Source organism: Aulostomus chinensis, chromosome 16, assembly GCF_037954235.1.
Source record: "Aulostomus chinensis isolate RoL2024-O1b breed Wild chromosome 16, RoL_Achi_v1.0, whole genome shotgun sequence".
Lineage (NCBI taxonomy): Eukaryota > Metazoa > Chordata > Actinopteri > Syngnathiformes > Aulostomidae > Aulostomus > Aulostomus chinensis.
This window is the reverse complement of record NC_141335.1, coordinates 20,992,620-21,016,421: the sequence shown is the minus strand read 5'-3', so window position 1 is coordinate 21,016,421 and position 23,802 is coordinate 20,992,620. Positions and strand designations below refer to the sequence as shown.

Sequence of the window (23,802 nt, the reverse complement as noted above, 5' to 3'; positions counted from 1 at the left end):
ACCCTCTGACTTATTCTACCCAAAGAGGAGAAGAGTCAGGTTAAGTGCCTAGGTGCTCTCTGAACAATTGAGTCTTCAATTGTCTCTTAAAAGTAGGAAGGGACTCAGCAGAACGCACAGAGTTCGGTAGTTCGTTCCACCATTTGGGAACAACAGAAGAGAAGAGTCTGAGCAGCGCTGGGCTGGAAGCACCAGGCGTCTTTCGCATGCAAAGCATAGTGGGCGAGAAGGAGAGTAGACCTGGATCAGGGATTCCAGGTAGGCTGGAGCCGTTCTTGTGATTGTTCTCTTGATTGGTGATTAATCTGTAGGTAAGAATTTTGGATAAAGCTGAATAACTATACTCACTTGTTTGGGTTTAAGAAGTTGTCCTTGACTCCTTGTGTTCTAGAGTTGAGGAAGTGAACCGGATGACATCCTTGGAAAATATCCTGCATTTCAAAGAGGTTTTATACTGCTGTTACGATACATTCATGGAGAAATGTCTCCCTCTGGTGTTGCAAAGAGAGGGTGACAACCTGAGTTTAAGGAGTGTGTGTGCATGTGTATACCTGTTGCAAGAGGGTGAGCTGTTGGGCTATGTTTAATGCGCTGTATTCGTTCTGGCTGAAGGGGAGTTGCTCTTCCCTGTGCAGGCAGACGCTGGAGAGATCCTCCACCAGGGAGCCATAGCAGGGCACGGGCAGAGCTGCAGCAATGGTGAAGGCCTTGTCTTTAGGTGTGGCTGCTGACGGCTCCACTACTCTGGAGATCCTCCACTGAAGACAGAGAGATGCAACAAGAAGAGAGCGCATGCCAAATCACTGTAACTGGAGTGAGTTGCAGAATGCGGCTTTCCATTTTTATTTGTGTACTGTGTTTTATAAAGGATGCTCCAATGGTAGTGAGAGTAGAATCAATAAAATGCTTCTTCTTCTTTATACATTTGTCTGGTTGTTTATAGATATTGTTTGAACATTTGGTGAGAAATTAAAAATCCCCCTTGTAAAACAAGGGTAAAAGCTCAGTTGAGAATATCTTCCTCACCCAGTGAAGCAGGGGAGCATCAAAGGGCACACTTAATTGTATAAATGTACTCTACTGAAGCCGTCCACAATAGAGAACAGAAAGACTCAGACTCAGAGAAACAGACCTTTGCCAGTTTTGGTTTCAGGGTTTTGGTTTCATGATTCACAAGCGTCATATCACAACACTAACCTTCCTCCCAAGATCCTCAGTAGATGAATGAACACTACCAGACTCCTCATCCTCCTCAAATTTCATCTGACTCTCTCTTCCTTTCATCCAAGTCAGACTCAGGGGGCCGAGGAGAGCTGCAAGCAAGGCTTCCCCTCGGCTGTCCACAGGAATTACCTGAAGAAAGAGGGAAGTACCATGTAAGCACAGCTACCCACCAATGGGCCCTGAGTAACCTCTTGTGGGCTGAGAAATGCTTTTAAATGTTCTTTTTTTTTTCCAAAGGACAATTTTTTTTTTTTTTTTAGAAAGGTAGAAATCTCTTTTTTTTTTAAACAAGTACAGAACAAACGTTTATTGTGTGGAGAGCAGGTGCTAAAAGCTTCTAAACTGAAGCGCCATCTTGAGACAGGACACCTGACTTCTTGCTGGATTTCCATTTGGATTTTAATACACTTTAAAAGATTATCAGTCAGAACAAGAGAATGATTTAGCCGAAATGGTCTGGAAGGTTCTCCGGGGCCCTGTCCCAGTACAAGTAGGATTTGGTGGGCCTTGAAGTAGAAAAGGTTGAGAACTGTAGAGCTGTAGCAGAGTATATTCCATCCCGGGATATTTTACACTCAATCATTTCTCGATCAGTTATGAAAAGTTTTATTTTTCCCCATCAAAGTTGACATTTCGTGTCAGAAGAAAGGCAGATTAGATTTAAAGAACCGGGAGATGAATTCTGCTACAAGTGAACCGTCTGCAAGACCTGAAACCTGAAACATGAAATCCAAGGCAGAGCAAAATGTAAAAATTGTGTGGTTACCTCTGTATTAAGGAAGTGTTCTAATGTGTCCAAAAAACTGGATTTTTTTGCAAAGTCCACCAGTTTAAAGTCCATTATCCACAACTGGAGCAGGTCCAAACTGCGGTTGAAGATCTTTAAACTGTCTCCTGACATGTCTGGACCTTCTCTGGCATTGAAAACAAACATTGATGTCATGTAAACATGGAAGTATGAAATCATAGTGGAAACACTTTTCTGTTTTCATACCTTGCAGCACAGATGAATTTGTCCACAATGAACTGAAGCAACCGCTCAGGAGTGCAGAAAAACCGATAGGTATAGAGGAATTGCTGGATGTAGCCCTCCACAGCAGCGTTTCTGTGATGACAAGTAAACAGCGACGTAATACCACCCTCTAGTGGCTACAGTGTGAACAGCAACCTAAACATCTTGCAGCCTCTTTCAGCTCCTCAGCTTTATTATTCCTGCCAGAATCACCTGTCTGCCCCTGTACTTCCTCTCTTTCAGTCTGAAAAAGTGGCGACACTTGGAACGTAGTCATGCTAGGTGTTTCAACTTATGACGCACGATAATATTGGGATGTCATATATTCATACCCAGTTTTGCTTAAGTCTTTTCTTTTTAGCTCATCACCAATTATGAGGACACGAATAGTGCAGATTTCCCAACTACTTTTTGGGAAAAAAAACATACTTTTTCAAAATGACAATCTTTATGTGCAAGTTTTAGTACGTACAAAATGAGAGTATCAAAATTTTTATATCAATAAATATAGACTATCAGGCAAAAACAGCTGTAATGCATTACATAATTCAATCACAGTAATCTATAATACCAACCATCCCTCCAAATTCATTTTTAACCAAAACATCTCAGTTTAGTTGAGTTTTCCTGGCTCTAAAGTTGGCACTATTAATTCATATAAATTATTACTTGGACCGCCTTTTGAAGTTTCAAATTGAAAACAAGCTGTATCAGTGCCTTTCCAGCTACCACAGGCAACTATAGACATATTATGGATCTTTAAAAAAAATCTTTGGCTTCGGAATCTCTCATAGCAACATGGAGCAAATGCTGGATCAACAGACTTCAAAAGCAGCAGTTAACTTTTATTTTTCATGTTAGGAATGAATACAGAACACACACTTCTAACGTCACCGAAATATGACTGCATGTATTTTTCCCTCACTAAATAAAGCCCTAAAACACATTAGTAGTAAAATCAGAAATCAAGATGTATTTGGTACTGTATAAGAACTTTACTATACATGTAGAAGTACCTCAGAAGTGCGATGTGACTGCAACATTTACAGTCCCAATCAAACTGGAACTAACATATAGAAGATAAAGTTGTTAATGCTCTAGTCACAGTATCAATACGTTTCTCCAGAGTTAGTAAATAATTAATTGTATTTCAAAGCACAACATATATTATGCATCAGGGGGAGAAGGGAGAGGGTACCAATGCCAAACCAAGGCAGTTATCTCATAATAACCTCCTGGGGGTTTCCAATAAAAAGGTGATCAGAAGCAGCAGGGGGAGCAAAAACTCAGTAAAACATCCAGGACTGCATGAAGCTGATAACAAGCAGAAGTTGACTCAGGAACGGATAAAGTCAAATAGCAGATGAGCTGGTAAAAGGAAAAAGGCGGCTGGCTGAGACCACTGATGCGCACGCAGGCCGAGCGGTGCGGCTTCTAGCTCAATCAAAGAGACAGCGCAGCACTGGACCCAAGGACTCCTTTATAACGCCCTCTCACACCTGACCCTGATCAGGGCAATCAGGGTGACACAACTGCCTCTCATCAAGGATCGTCACCCCACAAAGTGCAAATATGTCCCACTTTGTGTTTTCGTCACAGTGACAGTTTTTAAATATTTGGGACCTGCCAATGGTAAAAAGTGCTTCAGACAGGGTAAGGAGGACAGAGTATTGACACGGCAGATGGTCAGGTACATTTTTGGTTTTGGACTTTTCAGTGGAGCCGGCCTCAAAAACAGTCTTTTACTGGATGTGGAGTCATGCCAGCAGGCTCGTGACTGTATCTGTATTCAGGAGAAATGTTGGTTGGATATGATGTTTATACCTGATGTGTGTCCAAGCTGCAATCTGTGGATATAAAAAGAACTGAGGGAAATAAAATAAATATAATATCTTTAATCTGAAGATCCTTATTGTCAAACTGAAAAACTTAAAAACCCAAAAGACTTGAACACTGACAAATCAGGGCAAAAGCAAGTGGAGGATAAATGAGTAGTTTGTGAAGTAAATGATATATCATGGTGCTCTGGGATGCTCCGCAGTTTGGACTTCGGTCAGCTTTTCCTTCACAATCAGCGAGAGTGATGTGTGGCGGTTCGCTGCTAGCCTGGTTCAAATAGTCATGCTAGCTTGGCCGTGATGTTGAAACACAGCTTTATATAGCACAGAAATATGCTATATGAGCTGACTGTCCTAACGTAACCACAATAAACACATTCTTAAATAAAGGTGCAAAGCTTCATCATGAACAGGCCCGCTACATTAGACGACTCTGGGAAATCACTTCAAGCGATACCAAACAATGCAGCATCTGGATCACATGGTTTCCCCACTGATTCTCACAGGGGTTTTGTGCAACAATATCACTTCTATTCAATAAGATTCGAACAGAAATATACAAATCCTCTGGTATCCCACCACATGAATTGAGCACTTGTCTCAATTCTTCTCAAACCGGCAGAGAAAGAATTTTTGGAAATTGGACCTTTATATTTACGATGCTAGAAAGATTTGATCCTGGACAGTCACTTCTGAAATGGGTTTATTTTATTATTTTCTTTAAAGTCAGAATAAGGCTTCAGTAGTCATCAAAGGACAAATATGTTTAGCAGTAATCGCGATCCAAAACATCCCCAGAATCAACACGCAATCCACAAAGTCAGATTATATGCTGATGACTCATTATTATATAATCCACCACTATTTACAGTGTTTAAACCAGTACAAAGATTCTCCTACAACTCTGATTATTCACTTCACTGCAACAATTCCACCATTGTCCATCTAAATCAACCCCAGCGTTGGACTGAAACCCCAAATTTGCCATAAAGGGTAACGTTCCACATCCGGTTATTGACATGTCCTAAACCCTTCCAGTGTTGTTCCACTCCAACTTCACCTCAAATCAACCAGAAAGCAGTTAAACCACTGGAACCACTTACCACTCTCTCTGACTGCCCCAAACTGGAAAAATCAAAATGTCAATATTACCCAGAATAAACTCTCTCTTCTCAACAACTGCAATTCCAACCAAAAACACATCTGATTCTATTCAATTGACTCACCAATGAATATTGGATAATCAAACTCACACAACGACGGAAATGCTGGAGCGTGAACTGCCTGAAATTTCATCCATTACCTTTTAATTCATCAATCACACGATTACATAAATTCAGTCGAATTACATCCACAGCATCCACAAGGCAGTTCAGGCGATTTGAAATTTTTGAAAAACACACTTCTATATTTATATATCAAGCAAACTCATAGTACTAGCAAACTGTACAGTGACAGGTGCGGTTAAACATCCCAAGCATCCAGATTGATAAATATCAAGAAGTAATTACTTATTCAACAAAATATATGGAGAAACCAATATACCCCAGAATGTAAGAAATACATAAATATGTATCAATGTCCCCATCAAATACAGACAAGAAAACTTTTTTTAATGAATTTAAGGAGAAGTTTTTTTGTTTTTTAAATATATTGGGTTTTAGCACCCTTGTGTCTATAAAAATTATGACAGAGTGTGTAATTGAGAACTTTTTTTCCAAAATGACCATCAAGCGCTACTTTAAGTCTGGCATAATGTATTCGTTTACTTTCATTAATGCTGTCAAACTCGCCGTCACAGAGAGGGATGCGGCGTTGACCCTCTGTATGAGGCGGCTGCACACGCACGCTCTGCTGTGATGCGTGATGATAAAAATCCCCGCAATGGGTCAAACAGTCACATGGTTAATTTGTGTTAAATTGACAGTAATCCGTCAAAGTTTCCAGATTATTCACGGACATCAACGATCCCGGCGCTAACCAAATTATCATCTGATGTCATATTTAAATATCAGAGTGCGCGTCAATCACGGACAATAAATCATACACATTTTACCTTAAGTTAAAGAAAAAGTTCATCAAAATCTTAAGACTCTTCTATAAAAATCTGATTCAAAATAAAAAATATTACACACCTTGAACATTTCAGCTTCCTCAAAATGGATATTGAGGACTGACATGATGTGAGCTCCATTTTTCATCTGAGAGAACAGGTTTAATCTCATTCTCTCTTCAGCTTCTCACATGCAGAGGAGCCACTCGAGGTGATTTGCCTCTCTGAAGTGCACCGCCTACCCTGACTTTCCATTCACTTTGATTTTTTTTTTTTTTTTACCCTATATAAGTGAAACCACATGAGTATTTTTTCTCTCTCTCTCTCTCCAAGTTTTTCCCGTTATCGAGCTGGTGTATGTGGTACAAGTTGTGCATGAACCACACCAATAATTCCCAGCTGGAGGATCAGGAATGAGGTCAGATTTAACCTGCACTGGAGTTGTTTTGACATAATAATTTGGACATAGTGGACCAGAGTGCAGTACTTTTTAAAAAATATTTCATTCAAAAAAACTTTTCCTAGTGCTGAGTACTTTAGGTACCATCTACTGCGTATGTACCTTTGCTTTTTCTTCATATCACTTGAAACCAGCAGCATCAGTACAGGGCCCTTTTTACCACAAAAGTATCCAGGATACCACTGTCAAAATTATATCATCAACCAAAGATTCCACGAAACCGATCCCCACCACAGACTGAGAAAATGTTACTGATTATGATTATTGCAACCCTCTGGAAACAAATATCCTACTTGTCCGCAACAGCCACGAATCCACAATTATAGCTCCTTTAACTTAGGACCTTAGGACCATACACAGAACAGGGGAAGGGATCACACACACACACACACACACACACACACACACACACACACACACACACACACACACACACACACACACACACACACACACACACACACACAGAGCCTGCAAAAACTTGACAATTCATGGCACTTTAGGACTTGACTATGGGCTAATCTGTAAACCCTCATCAGTGATACCTGGCATAGAGGTACGAAATGAGCCCCAGAGGAGTCCCAGCTTGCAGGGTGCTCTTTCCCTTATTGGTCCCAAAGCTCAAGACTGACGGGTCCTCAGAGCATTGGAGGTCCAAAGAGTCAGATCCACAGGCAGCCAAAGATGGCAGTAAGGAAGCCTCCAAACCCCACTGGTCCACATTCTGTACCTGCAACAGAAGAAGTCTTAATAAAGCCCAGAAGAACCAGATTGTCAGGGGATGCAAATGAAGGTGTAGTATTGAGAGTTTATGTACTTTGTCAGCACCTCAAGGTATTTTTTCACACAATCCAAGAAGGTTACTTTGGATCTGATTTCTTCAAGCTGAGACTTGAGTTTGGATAGCATCAGTTTGCTCTCAGAACCTGCAGGATACAATGTTTTACAGAGAATATTGGAAAGTAAGAATCATTTCTAATAGCAGTGATAAGAAATGGACACCCGACCTTTGTTTTTTCTCTCTTGTTGAATTAGCTTCTGGTAGAAATTCCTGGTTTTCTTAAGGTTCCTTGTTTCAATTATCAGCTGCTGCTGAAGCTCCTATTCAAAGGAAAATCACATAAAATCACATAAAACCAAGCACATGTCTTTTATCAAGAAAAGCCTTCGGGTGTTTCCAGTGCGTAGAAGGCCCTGCTATGCTTTTATTTTTTCAATTTCACCGTGGCAACAGAACACAACATATCTTTTCAAAAGAACTGGGAGAGAAATTGCAGCAGCATGGCACTTAAGGTGCGTTATTAGCCGTTACGCAAACCTTGTGAAGGAGCAGTGGTGCCATCAAAGTGTGCAAACACAAAGACTATTCATTAATATTCCTTTGCAAATGATAATAGCTTCCTCTGCCAAGGGCTAAGTTCAACACATTAATATTCACATCCAGTTTGGAGAGAATAATATGCCAATTATCTTGAAGTCCCCCACATGTTCTCATCCTATTTACCCCAAAGCCTGACCGTGCCCCACTTCATTACAGATAGGAAAATAATTCCTGCACTTATTCATAAATTCCCAACTTGGAAGAGGCCCGAATTAAAGTATGAGGTGAAACTGGATTCAATAAACACTTGGCTGCAACATAGGACAGAGTTCAGTTTAGATTTACATCGAAATACAATGAATACTTTGATGGACATCAAACATCATCTACCTGCTCCATATTTTCTTTTTAAAAATAATCAACTTTAATGTACACAATTCTTACATCTACAAATAACTATAGTTGATTGTTTAGGTGTCAGAAAACTGATAAATAAACGAGCTGCTTCATGATGCCTTGTGTTTGTTCAAACACACCAGGGTGAAGGTCAAATCTGAGTCACTGGCATTTTTACTCACCTGTGTTTTCACATCCAGACATGGCGATCCTGTGTGCTGCCCAAGATTCATCGCATACTGGATCACCTCTGAGCTAAAACAATCTTCTCCAAAGAAGGCCAAGGCCCAGGCTGGGCTGAAGCTTAGGTCAGGTCCGTCTGCTCTGGATCCAGTCAAGAGGAGTCGCTCTGATATCAGCGAGTCACTGTCCTCCATTTCCTCTGAGCAGTCCGGGCTCATCTGTTCATCGTCGTGGGTTTCAGGCAACCCTTCCTCTCTCCCTGACAGACACTCAGCTTCAGAGGGGCTTTCATCGCTGGCTCCCGTTGAGTGGTCTCCTCCCTCCATGACCCCTGTGTCCGAACTGTCCCTGTCAGTACTCATGGCTTGATCAGAGGAACAAGGAGCAGAGAGGGCAGCCAGGGAAAAAAGAGGCAGAGGAGACTGAATCACATGGGAGGCAAAAAATGAACTGGATTTGTGAAAACAGAGACGCTGGGAGTAGTTGCTGCTAACTGTGTCAGAACTGCACAAAGCATCCAGTGTTCGAGTGATGAGCTTAAAGGCAATTAAAGCTCACATTGTCCTCTGACTGTAATCCAGAACCTACGTCTAGCACATTTTAATAGCACAACAGCTGCAAATGCAACTGTGTGTGTGTGTGTGTGTGTCATCAGCCCAGAATGAGTTTTCACAGAAAGAAAGTGTCTTTTAAAGTCTTCTTGTGAGCCTTGGACTCTACTGAATGAGCTGGAAGCTTAAGAACAGCATCCAACAGTCAGTCAAAGCTCGCATGACTGTCGGCGGCGGCCAAATTAAGCAAAAAATATCAAAACATCACAGACGAGTCCGGCCTCACTCATAGCTTTGAATCCTTCCATATCCCTTGTTGAATCTGTTTAGGTTGTTTGCCTGAGGCAGAAGACATTTTCAAAGACCTAGCGTTGCTGTTGCACACATTACAGTTGCAAAATATGGTCATCTCAATAAAAAATACATTCATTTTTATATTGTTTGAGCTTGTCGAATGACTCCTTGTTTTGTGCTCTTGCTGTTTACTAAGGATGGTGGGGGGGTTGGGAGGAAGATTGAGAACAAATTCACCCTGACCATGAAAAATTTTCTACAATGGATCTGAAAGTTAAAAAAAGACTGAAACTCATTTGAACATTGTGAACATTTTTAAACAAAATAAAATAAAATCATTCATGGAAATACTACCACATTGTCAGTGTTCATTGTTTCCCATGAAGAGAATTCCACAAAGACATCTGGCGATTGGATACAGTAAGTCCGTCGCCTACCGTAACAGCCACTGCGCTGGCTCTCCTCTGTCCTTAAATCTTCACCATCAGTTTCTCCATGACAGGTTTCACCTCCTTCCCATGACTCCTTGGCAGCAGGACAGTCGGCGTGAACGTTTCCATTCAGGTCAAGACAACCATGCAGACAAACTTCTTTCTTCCCTCTCCAGATAGCGGTGGCTATCAGGGGTGTGGTGGCTGCTGCCCTTTTCACCGCCTTTGATGCTGGCTGCTCATTAGAGCCGCTGCATGGGGTGCATTGAGAGAGAACACACGCCGGGTTTTCAGGGACTATTAGCACTAATGGCACTTATGTAAAGACTTGTGTAATAGAAAAAAAAATAGTTTGCATAAACAGCCAAATGAAAATGTGCAACGTCAAATGTAACATTGTACTCTCTAATTTAACATGAAAAAACTCATGGCATCAGTTACTCAGGCACCAAACAGACTACTTTCCAAAGCTTTTGCGAATAAAACTCACCTGATAATAGAAATAGCTCAGACGGAGCAAAGTCTACTCAGGTCCATGACAGGCTAAGCTTGTCCATCTAGTCCCTCACAGAAACAGTGGAAAATGAACCCAGTGCCAGAGGAGGCAGCAGTCTATCTGCAACAAAGTGATGTCTCCCGACCATAGCTGACTAAAGGGTCTGTGTTTATTACTCTGAAGAGTGCTACATGGCAACGCCTGAATAAAGAGATCTAAACTGACAAGCTTGTTCATCCACTTGTGGTTAATGTACATATAAATGAAGAGAGACATGTAAAGACTTTTCTTCTTTCATCTATTCATTCATACACGTAAGCCACGCCCCCAGCGTGTTAGCATATTAGTAACTCTCAGGAAGACTATTTACCTCTGTGTTTCATGAACTCACACATACTGCAAAGCTGCATGTTACCATAGGTACCATGTCTTGATGGAGTCCATGAATAAAGTGTGTATTGTATTCATTCTCATTTGAATGATGTGCACGTAAACAAGAGGTCATTTTCACAAAGGCCTGGATCATTCTGTATGCTCTAGTTTTCAGAATCCATACGAGAACACATTATATTTGTGGAGAATAAGAGAACACCTCATCATTTAGTCGGCAAGTGCAGGCTGTTTTATCCATACAGATGTCCTTTTTCATTTAGGAATCGTTATTCCCCACAGAGCTGCATGGCTCAGAGGTAGAGCAGCCGTCTAGCAACCGAAGAGTCACTGGTTCAACCCTCAGTCCCGCCAGTGACCATGCCGAAGTATCCTTGAGCAAGATACTGAGCCCCTAATTTCTCCTGGATGGCTCTGCAACGGAGTGGCGACCCATCCAGGGTGAGCCCCGCCTCTTGCCCAACATCAGCTGGGATAGGCTCCAAGCCTCAACGGATAAGTAGTATAGAAAATGGATGATGGATTCCCCAACGATTATTTTATTAATTCACCACTAATCATTGGGATTTACACTCATTAGATGACCCACCACTTGAAAAACTGTCATTAATTCATGGGATTATTTACTGATGATAATATAACGTAGAAAAATTATTTCAGATTACAGTGTGGATGATTCAATTATCGAATGTAAAACATTTCCACAATTAAAAGGATAAGATGAGATGAGATAAAACCTTCATTCGTCCCTCAGTGGGGAAATTGGCACTGTTACAGCAGCAGAAACAGAGAAGTAGCAGCAGAAAAAGTACAAGGCAATAAAAAGCAGAAACTATAATAACTACAATAAAACTATAATAAACTACAAGAAATACTATTGGGTTCAAAGAAGCGCTGTTTTAAGAGAAAAGTGATCCATCCATCCATTTTCTATAGGAGCAAATAGGGGCTCAGTATCTTGCTTAAGGATGCTTCGATACGGTCACCGCAGGAAGTGAGGGTCGAACCAGCAACCCTTCGGTTGCTAGACGGCCATTCTACCTCTGAGCCATGCCGCCCCTGTGAAAAGTAAGTAGAGAAGCAAATGTTTGTGACCAGAAGGCTGTCGGTTCAGATTGGCAGGATAAGTCTGGGCGGGGAGTGTGAAAAGCAGCACTTCCCCCTCCCCCATACCACCAGGTGCATCAACAAAATTTGGCTTGATGTTATACAAGTGCTGAAACGACTCATTCATTTTCCACTAATCAGGTAATTAATTATTTTCACAGCGAATATTTATTCCAAAACATTAATCAAGTTTGCACATAATTGGCCTCATTACATCAGATTGTGCAGCTGGTGGCACGGTTGGATGTTTCCACTTTGCCGAGTAAACATTAAATGATGAGTGAACCTTGACAACACACTGACTTAGTTTTGTGAAGTCCGTAATTCAAATCAAGACCACATAGACAAATATTAAAGAGAGGGACGGACGCAAGTGTGGGAGGTCCTACTCACAGTGCGGATGGACTGTAGTTAACCAGGCAGTGTAACACACCCAGCAAGTCGTCCTCCCAGTACAGATCACGGAACCGCTCCTTCACCACGCTGGCAAACGCATGGTACTGAAGGTCTTTCAAGGAGAAGATGTACTCCCCTTGGAAAAGAAATGAATACATTGATGTCTACATGAAGATCTTAACAACACAGAACAGTATGATTAAGGGTTCTTCTGCTGTTTTATTAAAGAACACCAGAAAGATAATTGCTGTTAAAAGTAAACTTCAATCAGCACCACTTTAATTAAAGAGAAAACTTAATTGCCACTGCAAGTGTAATTTGGTGGTAGGACTCTGTTCTGGGGGAAGATGCTCCAGAATAGAGTTCTTGCTTTGATTTTTAAATTTTGACTTAAATCTCTGACTTTGATCTCTGAAGCAGATTCCTGAATTTCATGTCCTATTCATGGTTTCCAACCAATTGAGACCATGACTCTGTCTCTCCGTTCCTCTGAAAACTACTTTCATCTATTTTGGAACAGATACTTCTACTATCCTCTAAAATGACGTATTTTAACATCAGCGAATGGAAAAAAAAACTACAAGAAGAGGTTTCGTTTTCTCTCCGCTATCAGTCTGATGTGCTGTGCAGGATAACAAATCATGTATGTGCAGTGGCTACATTTGGACAGACAGACAAAGTGGACAGTGCATTTGGAGCATGATAAGTTCACATAATAAGCATGACAACTGGAACACTACATCGTTAGAGCCCTCAAGGAACAATGTACAGACATTATGTGGAGGAATGTTAACAAAAAAAAACAGAGAGAAAAGAAGCTTTCACATGGCTATGGGTGTTTTGTCTAAATGTCTTCCAAGAATTACTGAAACAGGATTGAAAACTCCAAGAAATGAAAAACATGACCAACGTATCAGCAGAAAGGGAACTTAGGGAAGAGAAGTCCCACAAGAATGTTGAGTACATGTAGAGATGTAGTACTTGTACTATGTAGTTGTTCCGTGACTCTGAATGTGGCCATGATCCAAATTTGGTTGCTGCATAATTTATTTTCATTCATGTCATTTTGGTCACTGAACCAATTGGGTTGAATTAACCTTCCAGAGGTGGACTCCAGGACAAATGAGAGTAACATGGCTGCTGCTCTTTCTGGACTATTACTGTTTATGTACATTTCGATTTTTTAGGTAATTGAATGTATTGGAGAGGGATTATTTTCCTTTGGTCTGCTGGTCATTTTGGTTGACCATTATACTGCTGTGTTTTGTGATGATGAAATATTCAGTGTTTGGTTTTGTCTCAGATCCGCAATCCAGACTGAACTATCTTTTTTTTTTATTTATTATTTAATACATTTGAGAGTTTGAAAACTGCCAGAAATTTGGCTCGCATATTGCTAGACGTTTAATCTGTGGTTGTTTTATCTAGAAAAACCCTTCTGTTCGCCAACCAAGCTGTTGTGGCTGAGGACATTGAGCATCTCTAACAGTGTCTCACGTTAAACCACAAGAGATGCCTTCTAGCCAGTGACACCTCAACGAGATTTGACCATATAAAGCCTGAAGCATGTCTCCGCTGCTCATCCTGGCGGCGTGACATCAGTAGCGGCCACACACCCAATTGCTGGTGCCTTGAAAAGGCGACCCGTGAAGGCCTGGGGTCAGAGATTACAGTCTGAATGACTGAGATGACAGCAATAACAGCATGTTTTATGGCAATGTAAAGATACATACCCATTGCCATGTCCTCATGTCTGTAGTCTAAATGCCCATCAAGTGAAAACTCCCCCTTGAGCAGGTCAATCACCTCCTGTAGGGCCGGGTGGACTTTAGGGAAGATGTGCTCTGAGGGAAACGGTCTCTCATCTTTTGTTTGTGAACTGATTTGTGCGCTGTGCTCCACTGAGCTTTCAGGGATAACGAGGCCTTCTTTGAAACAAGATGAGGGTGTGCCATCTTCCTGGTGTTCAGCCTTCATAGGCAGAGTCTGACAGTTAGTAAGAAGAGCATCAGGGCCCCCTGGTACTGCGATTAGTCCCTGCAAGGACTCTGGGACCATAGACAGATTTATCTCTAACCCAAAGAGAGACTCGGGGGCCCTGACCTGCACAGGCAGTAAAGAAAGATGTCCAGTCGTGGGATCCTGACAGAAGAGGTAATTGTTGAAGACACCAGGACGGTTGAGGTTAGAGGATAATAGCGGGGGAAGAGAGACTTGAAGACAAGAAATGTCAGCGAGAGTAGAAGTACGGTTGACCAGCAGCTTGTCTTCAGACTGTGTCATATTTATGAGAGTCTTCTTAGCAGGACCACCAGGCTCTTCTGTGGGCAGTTTGAGTCCCGTCTGTCCAGTAAAACCACCGTCTGTTGCTTCCGTATGCTGACTGCTTTTTGTGACTCCATCTGCTGTCCTGCAAAATAAAGAGTATCTGGTAAACCTTCTGTATCAGAATTTTTATCTCCACCCGTTATCTCTGACTAATATTACCGAAAGATATGCAGGATCCAACACACTGGTATTGGATCGATACTCTGTATCGGCAAATAGCAAATTCAGGTATCAGAATCAGCAACATGAGGGAAAAAAGGGCACAAGAGCAGCTCCACAAAGTTTTACATGACTATTATTGTTGGTTTCTCATTGAAATTTCTAGTTATTCTCTTTAATTTTTTTATACCAATTTAAAGTGTTTCATTACTATTAAAAGGAAAACAACTTTCGGGGAAACATGCTTATTACCATCCACCCCAGAGCCAATGTGTTGCATTAAGGTGCATATTTTCCCTGAGGTTAATTCACGTGTGAATTTATAAGCTCACTGTGGTAGCAAACAGGTGACGCAAAAAGAACATCCATCCATCTGGAAACTGAGATGTAAAACATACACGCGGCAGCCTTAAAAAAAAAAAACCTCCTTACTCATCAATGGCAGCGTCAAGGTTTTGGCTCTCTTCCCCTGAGTCGGCTTCATTGGTCAGGATGATGGGGGTGAAGTGTGTGGCGGTGGAAGTGAAGGCCTCTGGGAGTTGCAGTTCATTGGTGACTGAATAGCTGTGGGGAACAGGGCCAGGCACAGGAGCCAGTCGGCTCTCAGTGGCCGTGGGAACAAATCCTACACACAGTTACAACAAGGTAACTACAATATCAGAGATATTGTCTCATGCAACAAACACCCGTCAATTACACAATAAGGAGGAGATTTGCTTTTCAAGTCAATGAAAGTCTGATTTCTTTTATATTTCAAGGTCATATATTGCATGAGTATTGTCCATATGAAAACCAATCTTCCTACCACTGGTGATTTGAGCGGGCTCATCACATGAGCTTTCACGAGCGTCAACCGCACCCAGATCTTCCTCATCAATGGATCGTGATGCTGGCTGAAAGAGAGACAGATCCTACCTTTACACAAACAAAATGGCAACTTGTGAATTCATGTAAATGAACACACAATGTCGCAAACTGCGGTGGAAAAACAAACTCCAATTTACCGGGTGAACTCTTCTGATGAGCTCGTTCCACACAGCCTCAGCACTTGTCTCCTGACGTGTTAAGTAGTCACGACAGCTCTAGAACATGGGAGACACGTATGAGTGAACAATACCAGGCACATTACCATACACACACCAATATTATTATTCTGCCCCAGAATAACTCAAGGGGTCAATGAAATGCACCACCTCCCACACACACACACTTTTTTTAAATCCTACTTTTACAAAACAGCATAAATATTAATGATGGTATTTATTAGCAGAGAGCTTTATTGACCCCAGAATAACACTCCCATATCTTTGATACTAAATACCTCAATTCTGATAGATTTTCCTCTGAATTAGGGAGGGGGAAACATTTCTTAATAGCAGAAACAATTCAATGTTTCCAGAACATCAAATGATTATTAGAGGGACACACAAGAGAGACCAAGCTTTCCTCAGTCACGCAATTTTTAATAAATTAATAAATGAACCCATCTGGTTCTGTTGTGTGCTTAATGTGGTTAAAATCTAGAATATCCATCCATCCATGAATCCATCCATTTTCTACCGCTCATCCTGTTAAGGGTGGCGGGGGTGGAGCCTATCCCAGCTGCTTTCAGGTGAGAGGCAGGGTTCACCCTGGACAGGTCACCAGTCCATCTCAGGGCCAACACATAGAGACAGACAACCATTCACACTCACAGTCACACCTACGGTCAATTTAGAGTATCAATCAGCCTCGTCCCCTCTTGATGTCTTTGGACTGTGGGAGGAAGCTGGAGTACCAGAGAGAACCGACACAGGCACAGGGAGAACATGGAGACTCACACAGAAAGATCCCGTGCTCGAGCCGGGGCTCGAACCAGGAACCTTCTTGCTGTGGGGCGACAGCGCTAACCACTGCACCTCCGTGTTGCCCAATCTAAAATACAGTGAGGCCATTTTTTGTATTAAACCCATATCAGGTCCCATCATTCAATCATGTGAAGCTGAATACAAATACTGTTAAATATGCGTCTGGATCTCAACACACAGCAGTGTGGTGCTTAACTTTTACCTGTAATTGAACATCCTATATATTCAAGCCCTCGTTGAACAGGTTCTCACGACGCTTAGTAAGTGTGACAACACAATATATGCATTTTGTAAAACACCTGAATCCACACAACATTACAGAAACGCTGCAAATTTCGATACACAACAATGGAAGTGTTACTAGGGGACAATTAAAAGTGATTAACACCTCTGAAATTCTTTCTTTTTAATGATTTTATTTTCATTTTATTGCCACGGTTTGTGAGCAGAGGCACTGCTGAAGCCTCCTCTCTGTCAGCTCATGTACGTATTTAACAATGTAACGTGTTCATCACTTTCAAGTGCCCACTGGAATTTGCAGCGTTGCTGTGGTGTGTTGTGGGACTTCGTGGTGTGTTTTCTAACCAGCTGCCCATGCCCAGAATTGATGAAGATGTTTTCTTAAAAATCTTTATTATCCCCGAAGGGCAATTTGTTGCACAGCCAGCAACAACCTAGAGAATAAATAAACAATGAAAAAAAAAAAAACACTAAATAAAACCATCAAACTAAGCAATGAATAATTAATACCATGGCGAAAAACCTCACATAGTTTTTTAAAAGGCCAAATGCAGCTGACACCAAACGAGCTTTCTTCACAGACCTGACAGTAGAGGTTGGAGAGGTTGATCAGGGTGATATTGCTGCACACCTGAGTTTTATACCCTTGCAATGAATTCCAATAAAGCGGTCAAATATTTCAAGGAGGTTGAATCAACATGAAAACATATGCTGATTTGCTGCTTTACACACAGCATCCATCCATTGAAAGTTCACCTTGTTGTCAATTAAAAGTACCACGATACTTACTGTTTCACTGACATGCATTTGTGGACGACAAAAGAACATCTAATTCAACACCATTTAACATGTAAAATAATTGAATCCATTAACCGACTCATCAGCCCAGGATAGACGTTGAGGGGGTTCTGTAACCTTATATGAGACGAGGCTGAATACAAATTAAAGCGGAGGAAAAATCAATGAGAAGTAGTTACTCTTAGATTTGCAAACGCGCTCAGAGTACGAGATGAATCATGTAAGTGTTTTAATGATTTACATGTTTTTCTTAAGCTGCGGGACTGAGCTCCGCGGCCTCTGAGCTTGAGCCACGGGATCAGTGAAACTCCTGGAATATTGGGGGATGTGAACAATAGAATGGCTGATACAAGTGGGATGCAGCGATCTTGTCCCGGGTGATAGAAGAAGGCTGATTCAAAGAGCCACATATAAAAACATGAATTTAATTGTCTGCCAGCGTGAGACAAATGATATAATAACAATATAATATTGCAACCTTTTTAGCCGAGGCAATGGACGGTCTTTCGATGGGCGTCCTCTTTGCCATCTCGAGCAGCAGCCTCTTCAGTTTGCGAGGCATTGCCAGCTTTTGACTCGGTGATAAACTGAATTTGGCTGCGGCCCAGAGAATGGCAGCAACCCCATAAACACAAGCCTGAAAGGGACAGAGAACGACATCGATAAGGAAACTATTTTGATCATGGAGTGCTTGTTTAAAATGAAATGGCATCAATTTAGGCTGACAGACCTTCTCAGTTACAATCCCATGTTCTTGATATTCAGGAGCAAGATAAAATTCATCCCGGGACCCTGTAGAGGAAAGCTGTCAGTTACTGATGTCAAGAAAATGACTTTTTTGCTTCATACAACTGTGAGAACAGCGACATCTTTAACACTTTTTAAACAAAGTTGTTTTTTTTAAACTACATTCGGCTGTTTGACGCTCAACACATAATTATCTTACCAAAGTTTTTAGGTGTCAAGAAAAGCATCTCTCCATCGCAGCTGACGTAAACTGTGTCAAGGCATAAATAGGCTGGCAGAGAAGAGAAAAACCAGCTTCATACAGCAACAACATAATGTCATATAGCAGGATTTGCCGTACTCCTTTTTGAACATGCACTTTCATCTATCATTGATGCCAAAGACAAGATATGGTATGCAGCAATCTCCACTGTTCTTACAAGGGGGGGGGGGGTTATTGTACCTGTGGGTTTCATGCATGAATTTGCAAACTCACCAGGAAAGTCGATGTAGGTCTGCAGCGAGGACAGGCAGGTGTAGCACAGAGCCCAGAGCTCATTAACCGTCAGACGCAGTCCACAACGAGTGAGTAGCTCTCTCAGCGAGATCCACTGAGTAGAAAATAAAGAAGAAATCCAGATGAAAAGAGGAAACCTTTCAACTTCATTATTTTCCTGTTTACTTGTCCACTTTTATAAATGGCTTCTGCTTTCGTGAGTCGATTGTTATCTCCTGAGATACCAAGAGTCCATTTAAAGAATCTTCCAGTTCACCAAGGATGAAACAGTTCTGTAACAGTCAACACGTGTCTGGCATGAACCGATCCCGCAGAAATATGAGAAATTACACTGCATCATATGCAGGTGGCACCAGGGAAAGGGTAGAACGCAAATTGGAAGAAATTCATGGTTAATCATGTAATCAATGTAATCATTATCAATTGGTCATGTGTGACTACTTAAGATACATGACATTGTATCCGTTTTTTATTTCCAATAGGCTGATATAGATTTGGCCAATACACGATGAGTTTAGATGTCCACATTACCTGTACAGAAACAACTTCATATGACATTCATACACTGACTAACCCATTTAAACATTGTGAATGTTACAACTAGTTTTCTGTGTTTCCAAAACATCTGGAAGATGATAATAATAATAATAATAATAATAATAATAATATATAATTTGTATATGTACCACTTTGCTTCGTCGCCCTAAATGACAGATGATGAGCAGAGGTGAAGAGACCAGCCACATCAGGCCCATTTGTATACCGATGATTAATATCTGCAAACAGTGATGATGTGCCGATATATCATCTTGCATCAATATAACTACACTGTGGTCAGATTTAGCCTCAAAAACACTTTGTTGATGTCAGGAAAAGATTGTGGTTTGGGCTCAAGTTGTGAAATACAGGGCTGTAAGCAAGACTCGAATACCTGCCTCTCACTGCATGTCCAGTCTGTGAACAGACACACAACCCAACCTGCCCCGACAGGGACTTTTCTTGTGTCTTAACAACAGGAACCACCGCTCATCACTTAACATTGAGATGAGGTATTTTGTGTGTCCACCACAGAACGGATCCTAATTGGTTCCCATCAAGAATGATTTCCAGATGCGCCTTGTAATTTCCACACAACACAGTGTTGAGTCATTCGTCTTGTTCACCAGAACATGCACAAGCATGTCACTTATCATTTATTTCAGTTAGCGTTCTCCGCCCCTTCTGCAGGATGTTTCTACGACTAAAGCAGAACAATGGGATATCTGGAGACAGATAGATTGTGGTCACCTCACATGCTATCTTTGAGATCGCCAAGATCCAGCACAGATGCCAAATGTTTCTCTGACACTAGCAAAGGAGTTGATTCAGATAAAGCATCTCCAACTCTGACAACAAAACACCACTTATATATTATATCTCAAACAGGAACTTCTCCAGTGGAGATACAACTGCACAAACACAGATTAGAGCTCCGTGTAGCACTGGCTAACCTCATCCTGAGATTCTTCATTGAGGCACAGCATGCTTTTGGTCATGTAGTTATTAGGAGTGTAGAGGCTGTGGTTCAGTGAGCTTGGGTCCTCTGAAGAGTCGTGCTCCAACTCCAGTTCGTGGCAGGGTGTACCAGAGGATGCTAAATCGTCCGTACACTCCTTTGATTCATTCTCATCTTGATTCCCTTCCCCAGCAGCAGCAGCAGCAACAGCAGCAGCAGCGTCCCGATTTCCTGGTGACATTTGGTTATCAACATTATAATCCTCGGTACTACTGTGTGGATAAGACTCACAAGACCTTCCCCAGTTGAGTCTTTGCAGTCTGTTGCTCCACACAGATCTGCAGCCTAAATGTTCATCCGCTCCGATCTCAGTGAGATCCGACACTGGTATACTGATATCTCCGTGGGCTGGGGGGGAGAGGCATGGGGGGTTGTTGGAGTCTGGGACAGAGCAAGAGCGGTTAAGCGCCCCCCTGACTCGGTTCAGTCTCTGCTGGGCTTTCCTCCTCACCGGGGAGCTGTTGTGAGAGCGGCAGTCCAACTCAGCACCGTCTATGTCCTCGGCCCAGAGAGAGGAGTCCCAGCCGGCACACACCTGCAGAGTTTTTAAGCACAAAATCATTTGTTTCAGCTATTCTGAAGGCAGAAATCATCTTAACTCAACTGTCGCAAAACCAGTCACAGTTGGGATAATCATTTAAAATGTTGAACTTGTGACTGGAGGTCAGCTCATGTTGAAGCGCTGCATGGACAGATCAACTCAGAACTCATAATTAGCTACGCAGTCAGGGATCTGGTGGCGATACGAATGCGAAAGATCGAAACAAGAGACTGAAGAGAAAAAGAAATCAGAAAGTGCTGTGAAGATGATCTTTTCGGGATCCCCTGCAGCTGTTTAATGTTACTTTTGAAATCTTCAGACACAGTTTTCTTTGACTTACATTTTGCCTGAGGGGACAAATACTATTACATCAAAAAGAGACATCTGGAATATGTGACATGCTTTCAAACAGCTAAAATTTCACATATAATGATATTCAGAAATGGGGGATTCCGTGGCTTTAACTTAGACAGTTAAACATTAAGGATTAAAACATGCTAATGTTACGATATATGAGGAATATGAAGAATCCAGAAATATCCTGTTTCTCCAGCCCTGCCCGGCTTGACTGCATACTCTAATTTCTTACTTTCGAAATGATGTAAAAAACAAACAAACACCACTAGTATGTAGATGTGAAAGAAAGTTTCAAAGTTGGGCACATACACACGCTGCTGTGTCATTATGATGTATAATATTAAGTGTTTGTTCAAAGAGATAATCAATAGGTGGTGCGCTACTGCTTCTGTCTACTAGTGTGAAAGAAGAGGGTGCAGCTTGTAAAATGCCAGTAAAATCTCAACCAAACACAGATACAAATGAATTTAAAATTTATTGTGCAGTGATAGCACCCCCAATGACCTCCTGGCTTGACCGTCAGACTCTGGTGATGCTCAAGCCCCTCCCTAAAGACACAAGTTAACCAAATGCAGATATAAAAGGCAGAAAGACCATGTGGCTCTTCAGTCCTGTCAGTGGGGACGCCTCACCCATGCTGGTGGACTGCCCCGTGGCAGAGTGTCACAGCTATATTTATACACCAGAACTGAAGGTTGTTATTAGAGAATCTGTATTTAGAGTCATCATTGTGACATTCTCCAGATACACAAGCTGACAATTCTCAGAGGGGGGAAGCCCCACTGCTGCCGCATATGAACTGTGTGTGTGTGTGTGTGTGTGTGTGTGTGTGTGTGTGTGTCTTAGAGAGAGCGAGAGTGAGAGAGAGACAGAGAGTGAGAGAGCGAGTATTGTCATTTCATAAATAAACCCAAACATTAACATAACTTAAGATAAACCAGCAATTAGTTTGTTCCTCCGTGTTTCCCTCCCTCGTCTTTGATTGAGCACATGCATCCAGGAGAGTTGCTCTGATCAGTTTGACAGTAAATAAATCATAACTGTTTTCACAAGCAAATTTATTGATGTCTCTGTGATCTCTCAGATCTGTTGCTCATGGTTCATGGCTTTTAGTTTGAAAAAGCTGTGATGCATGCAAGCATGATGCCGCTGTGTTTTCCTATTATACACTCTCTATTTCCTCTATACTGACCTGTACTGAAAATGTCAACTCAAATAAGCAGATAGTCTAATTCTGGCATTGCATTTGGAGGGAAGACAATGCTTACAAGCAAAAGCCAACAAGCAAAGAAGCACTCATATCTGCTTCAGGTGTAACTGACTTGACAGCTGCTGCATGAAAATGATTACAGCTCCACTTAAACTGCACGTACCTGCTGCCTGGACAGACCGCTTGCCTTGATAGAAGAGCCTGTGCACACATCTTTGGTTTTATCATCCGAGCTCAGTCTTTTGAGCAGACATTTGGGTTTGGAATGCTGCCACCGGGCCTCCCAGGAGCCTTCCTGTCCATCTGTGGAGGCACAAACAGAACAATTAAGTGGCGAGAGAGCTGACAACACAGACAAAATGATGAGAAGTGCAAAGAGAGATGATGAAATGACCTTGAAAGGTAGAGACTGATTCAATGGAGAGCACACGCCGTCCAACAGAAGACAATTTCCTGCACACCGCTGCAGATGAGGTATGAGACAGTCTTGCTTCAGCCAGAGACAAGATGTCCTGTGGGGTTTTGAACATTCAAGAAAGATGTAGGACTGTAACTAGCAAACACTTTGGAGATCACATCGTCCCTCTTCCAAGGTAATATGATGTCATCAGATCCACTTCCAGATTAATTCCAAAATATGATCAATTTTTCCTTTTCCTAAAATTCACCCTTCAACTAAATTTCATCATATTGCTGAAAGACAGATAGACAGACAGACCATTGCTGCTGATCATGGGACCTGCTTGGTGCAGGAATTTCATTGAAATAAAATACAATAATCCATACAAAAAAATCCACGTTTGGGATTGTTTATTATAGTGTTAGATGTTTCCATTAAGGAAAAATGCTTGCTTATTTCTCCAATTATGAAACTGCAAAATTGGACGTTGAGTGGCTCAGGAGGAGGGGTGGCTGGCTTCCTCTGATACTGAAACCTCTTATCGCTCCAGATGAGTAGGCTGGCACCTCGCTTGGCAGCCTCTACTATGTGTGTGTGTGTGTGTGTGTGTGTGTGTGAAGGGGTGAATAAGGAAACACTGTAAAAAAGCTCAACGCAAATTAAGCCCATTCACCATTTAAATGAGTATTGTGCGGTCAATGCAGATTCATTTCCACACTCAGATTACCTGCTCGGCTCTCAGGTTACAACAAACGTCTATTAAAAATATATATCTGTAAAACATTTTGTAACAGAAGTGGCTCAGTCGAGGTGTATTGTCAGTGGCAAAAAACTTGTCATAGGAGTATTACAGGATGCTTAGAAGTCTGTTTTTAATTCTTTTTTTTTTTGTACAACACAGTGAATCAAACCAGTGGCCCCTGTGTTTATTTACTATTTATCAGCAGCCCCACTAAGTGCCACAGATGGTAC

The 23,802-nt window shown here is 41.7% G+C and overlaps 1 protein-coding gene across 4 annotated transcripts in view; it reads right to left on the bottom strand.

Moving 5' to 3' along the window:
- Window positions 1–23,802, bottom strand: part of kndc1 (kinase non-catalytic C-lobe domain containing 1) — a 42,281-nt gene that overhangs the window by 5,752 nt on the left and 12,727 nt on the right. For 3 of the 4 annotated variants that reach the window (XM_086180673.1, XM_086180676.1, XM_086180675.1), the window contains 22 exons: window positions 22,825–22,942; window positions 22,594–22,733; window positions 20,258–20,857; window positions 18,747–18,861; window positions 18,471–18,542; window positions 18,255–18,316; window positions 18,003–18,161; window positions 15,644–15,721; window positions 15,445–15,532; window positions 15,072–15,264; window positions 13,886–14,562; window positions 12,150–12,288; window positions 9,770–10,014; window positions 8,487–8,851; window positions 7,595–7,688; window positions 7,416–7,513; window positions 7,133–7,317; window positions 2,219–2,329; window positions 1,991–2,138; window positions 1,198–1,353; window positions 552–758; window positions 349–431 (listed from right to left, as the gene is read on the bottom strand). In XM_086180673.1, the coding sequence (XP_086036799.1) occupies window positions 349–431; window positions 552–758; window positions 1,198–1,353; window positions 1,991–2,138; window positions 2,219–2,329; window positions 7,133–7,317; window positions 7,416–7,513; window positions 7,595–7,688; window positions 8,487–8,851; window positions 9,770–10,014; window positions 12,150–12,288; window positions 13,886–14,562; window positions 15,072–15,264; window positions 15,445–15,532; window positions 15,644–15,721; window positions 18,003–18,161; window positions 18,255–18,316; window positions 18,471–18,542; window positions 18,747–18,861; window positions 20,258–20,857; window positions 22,594–22,733; window positions 22,825–22,942 (4,133 nt within the window). The remainder of the gene's footprint in view (window positions 1–348; window positions 432–551; window positions 759–1,197; window positions 1,354–1,990; window positions 2,139–2,218; window positions 2,330–7,132; window positions 7,318–7,415; window positions 7,514–7,594; window positions 7,689–8,486; window positions 8,852–9,769; window positions 10,015–12,149; window positions 12,289–13,885; window positions 14,563–15,071; window positions 15,265–15,444; window positions 15,533–15,643; window positions 15,722–18,002; window positions 18,162–18,254; window positions 18,317–18,470; window positions 18,543–18,746; window positions 18,862–20,257; window positions 20,858–22,593; window positions 22,734–22,824; window positions 22,943–23,802) is intronic. The other variant, XM_086180674.1, reaches the window with a different exon arrangement.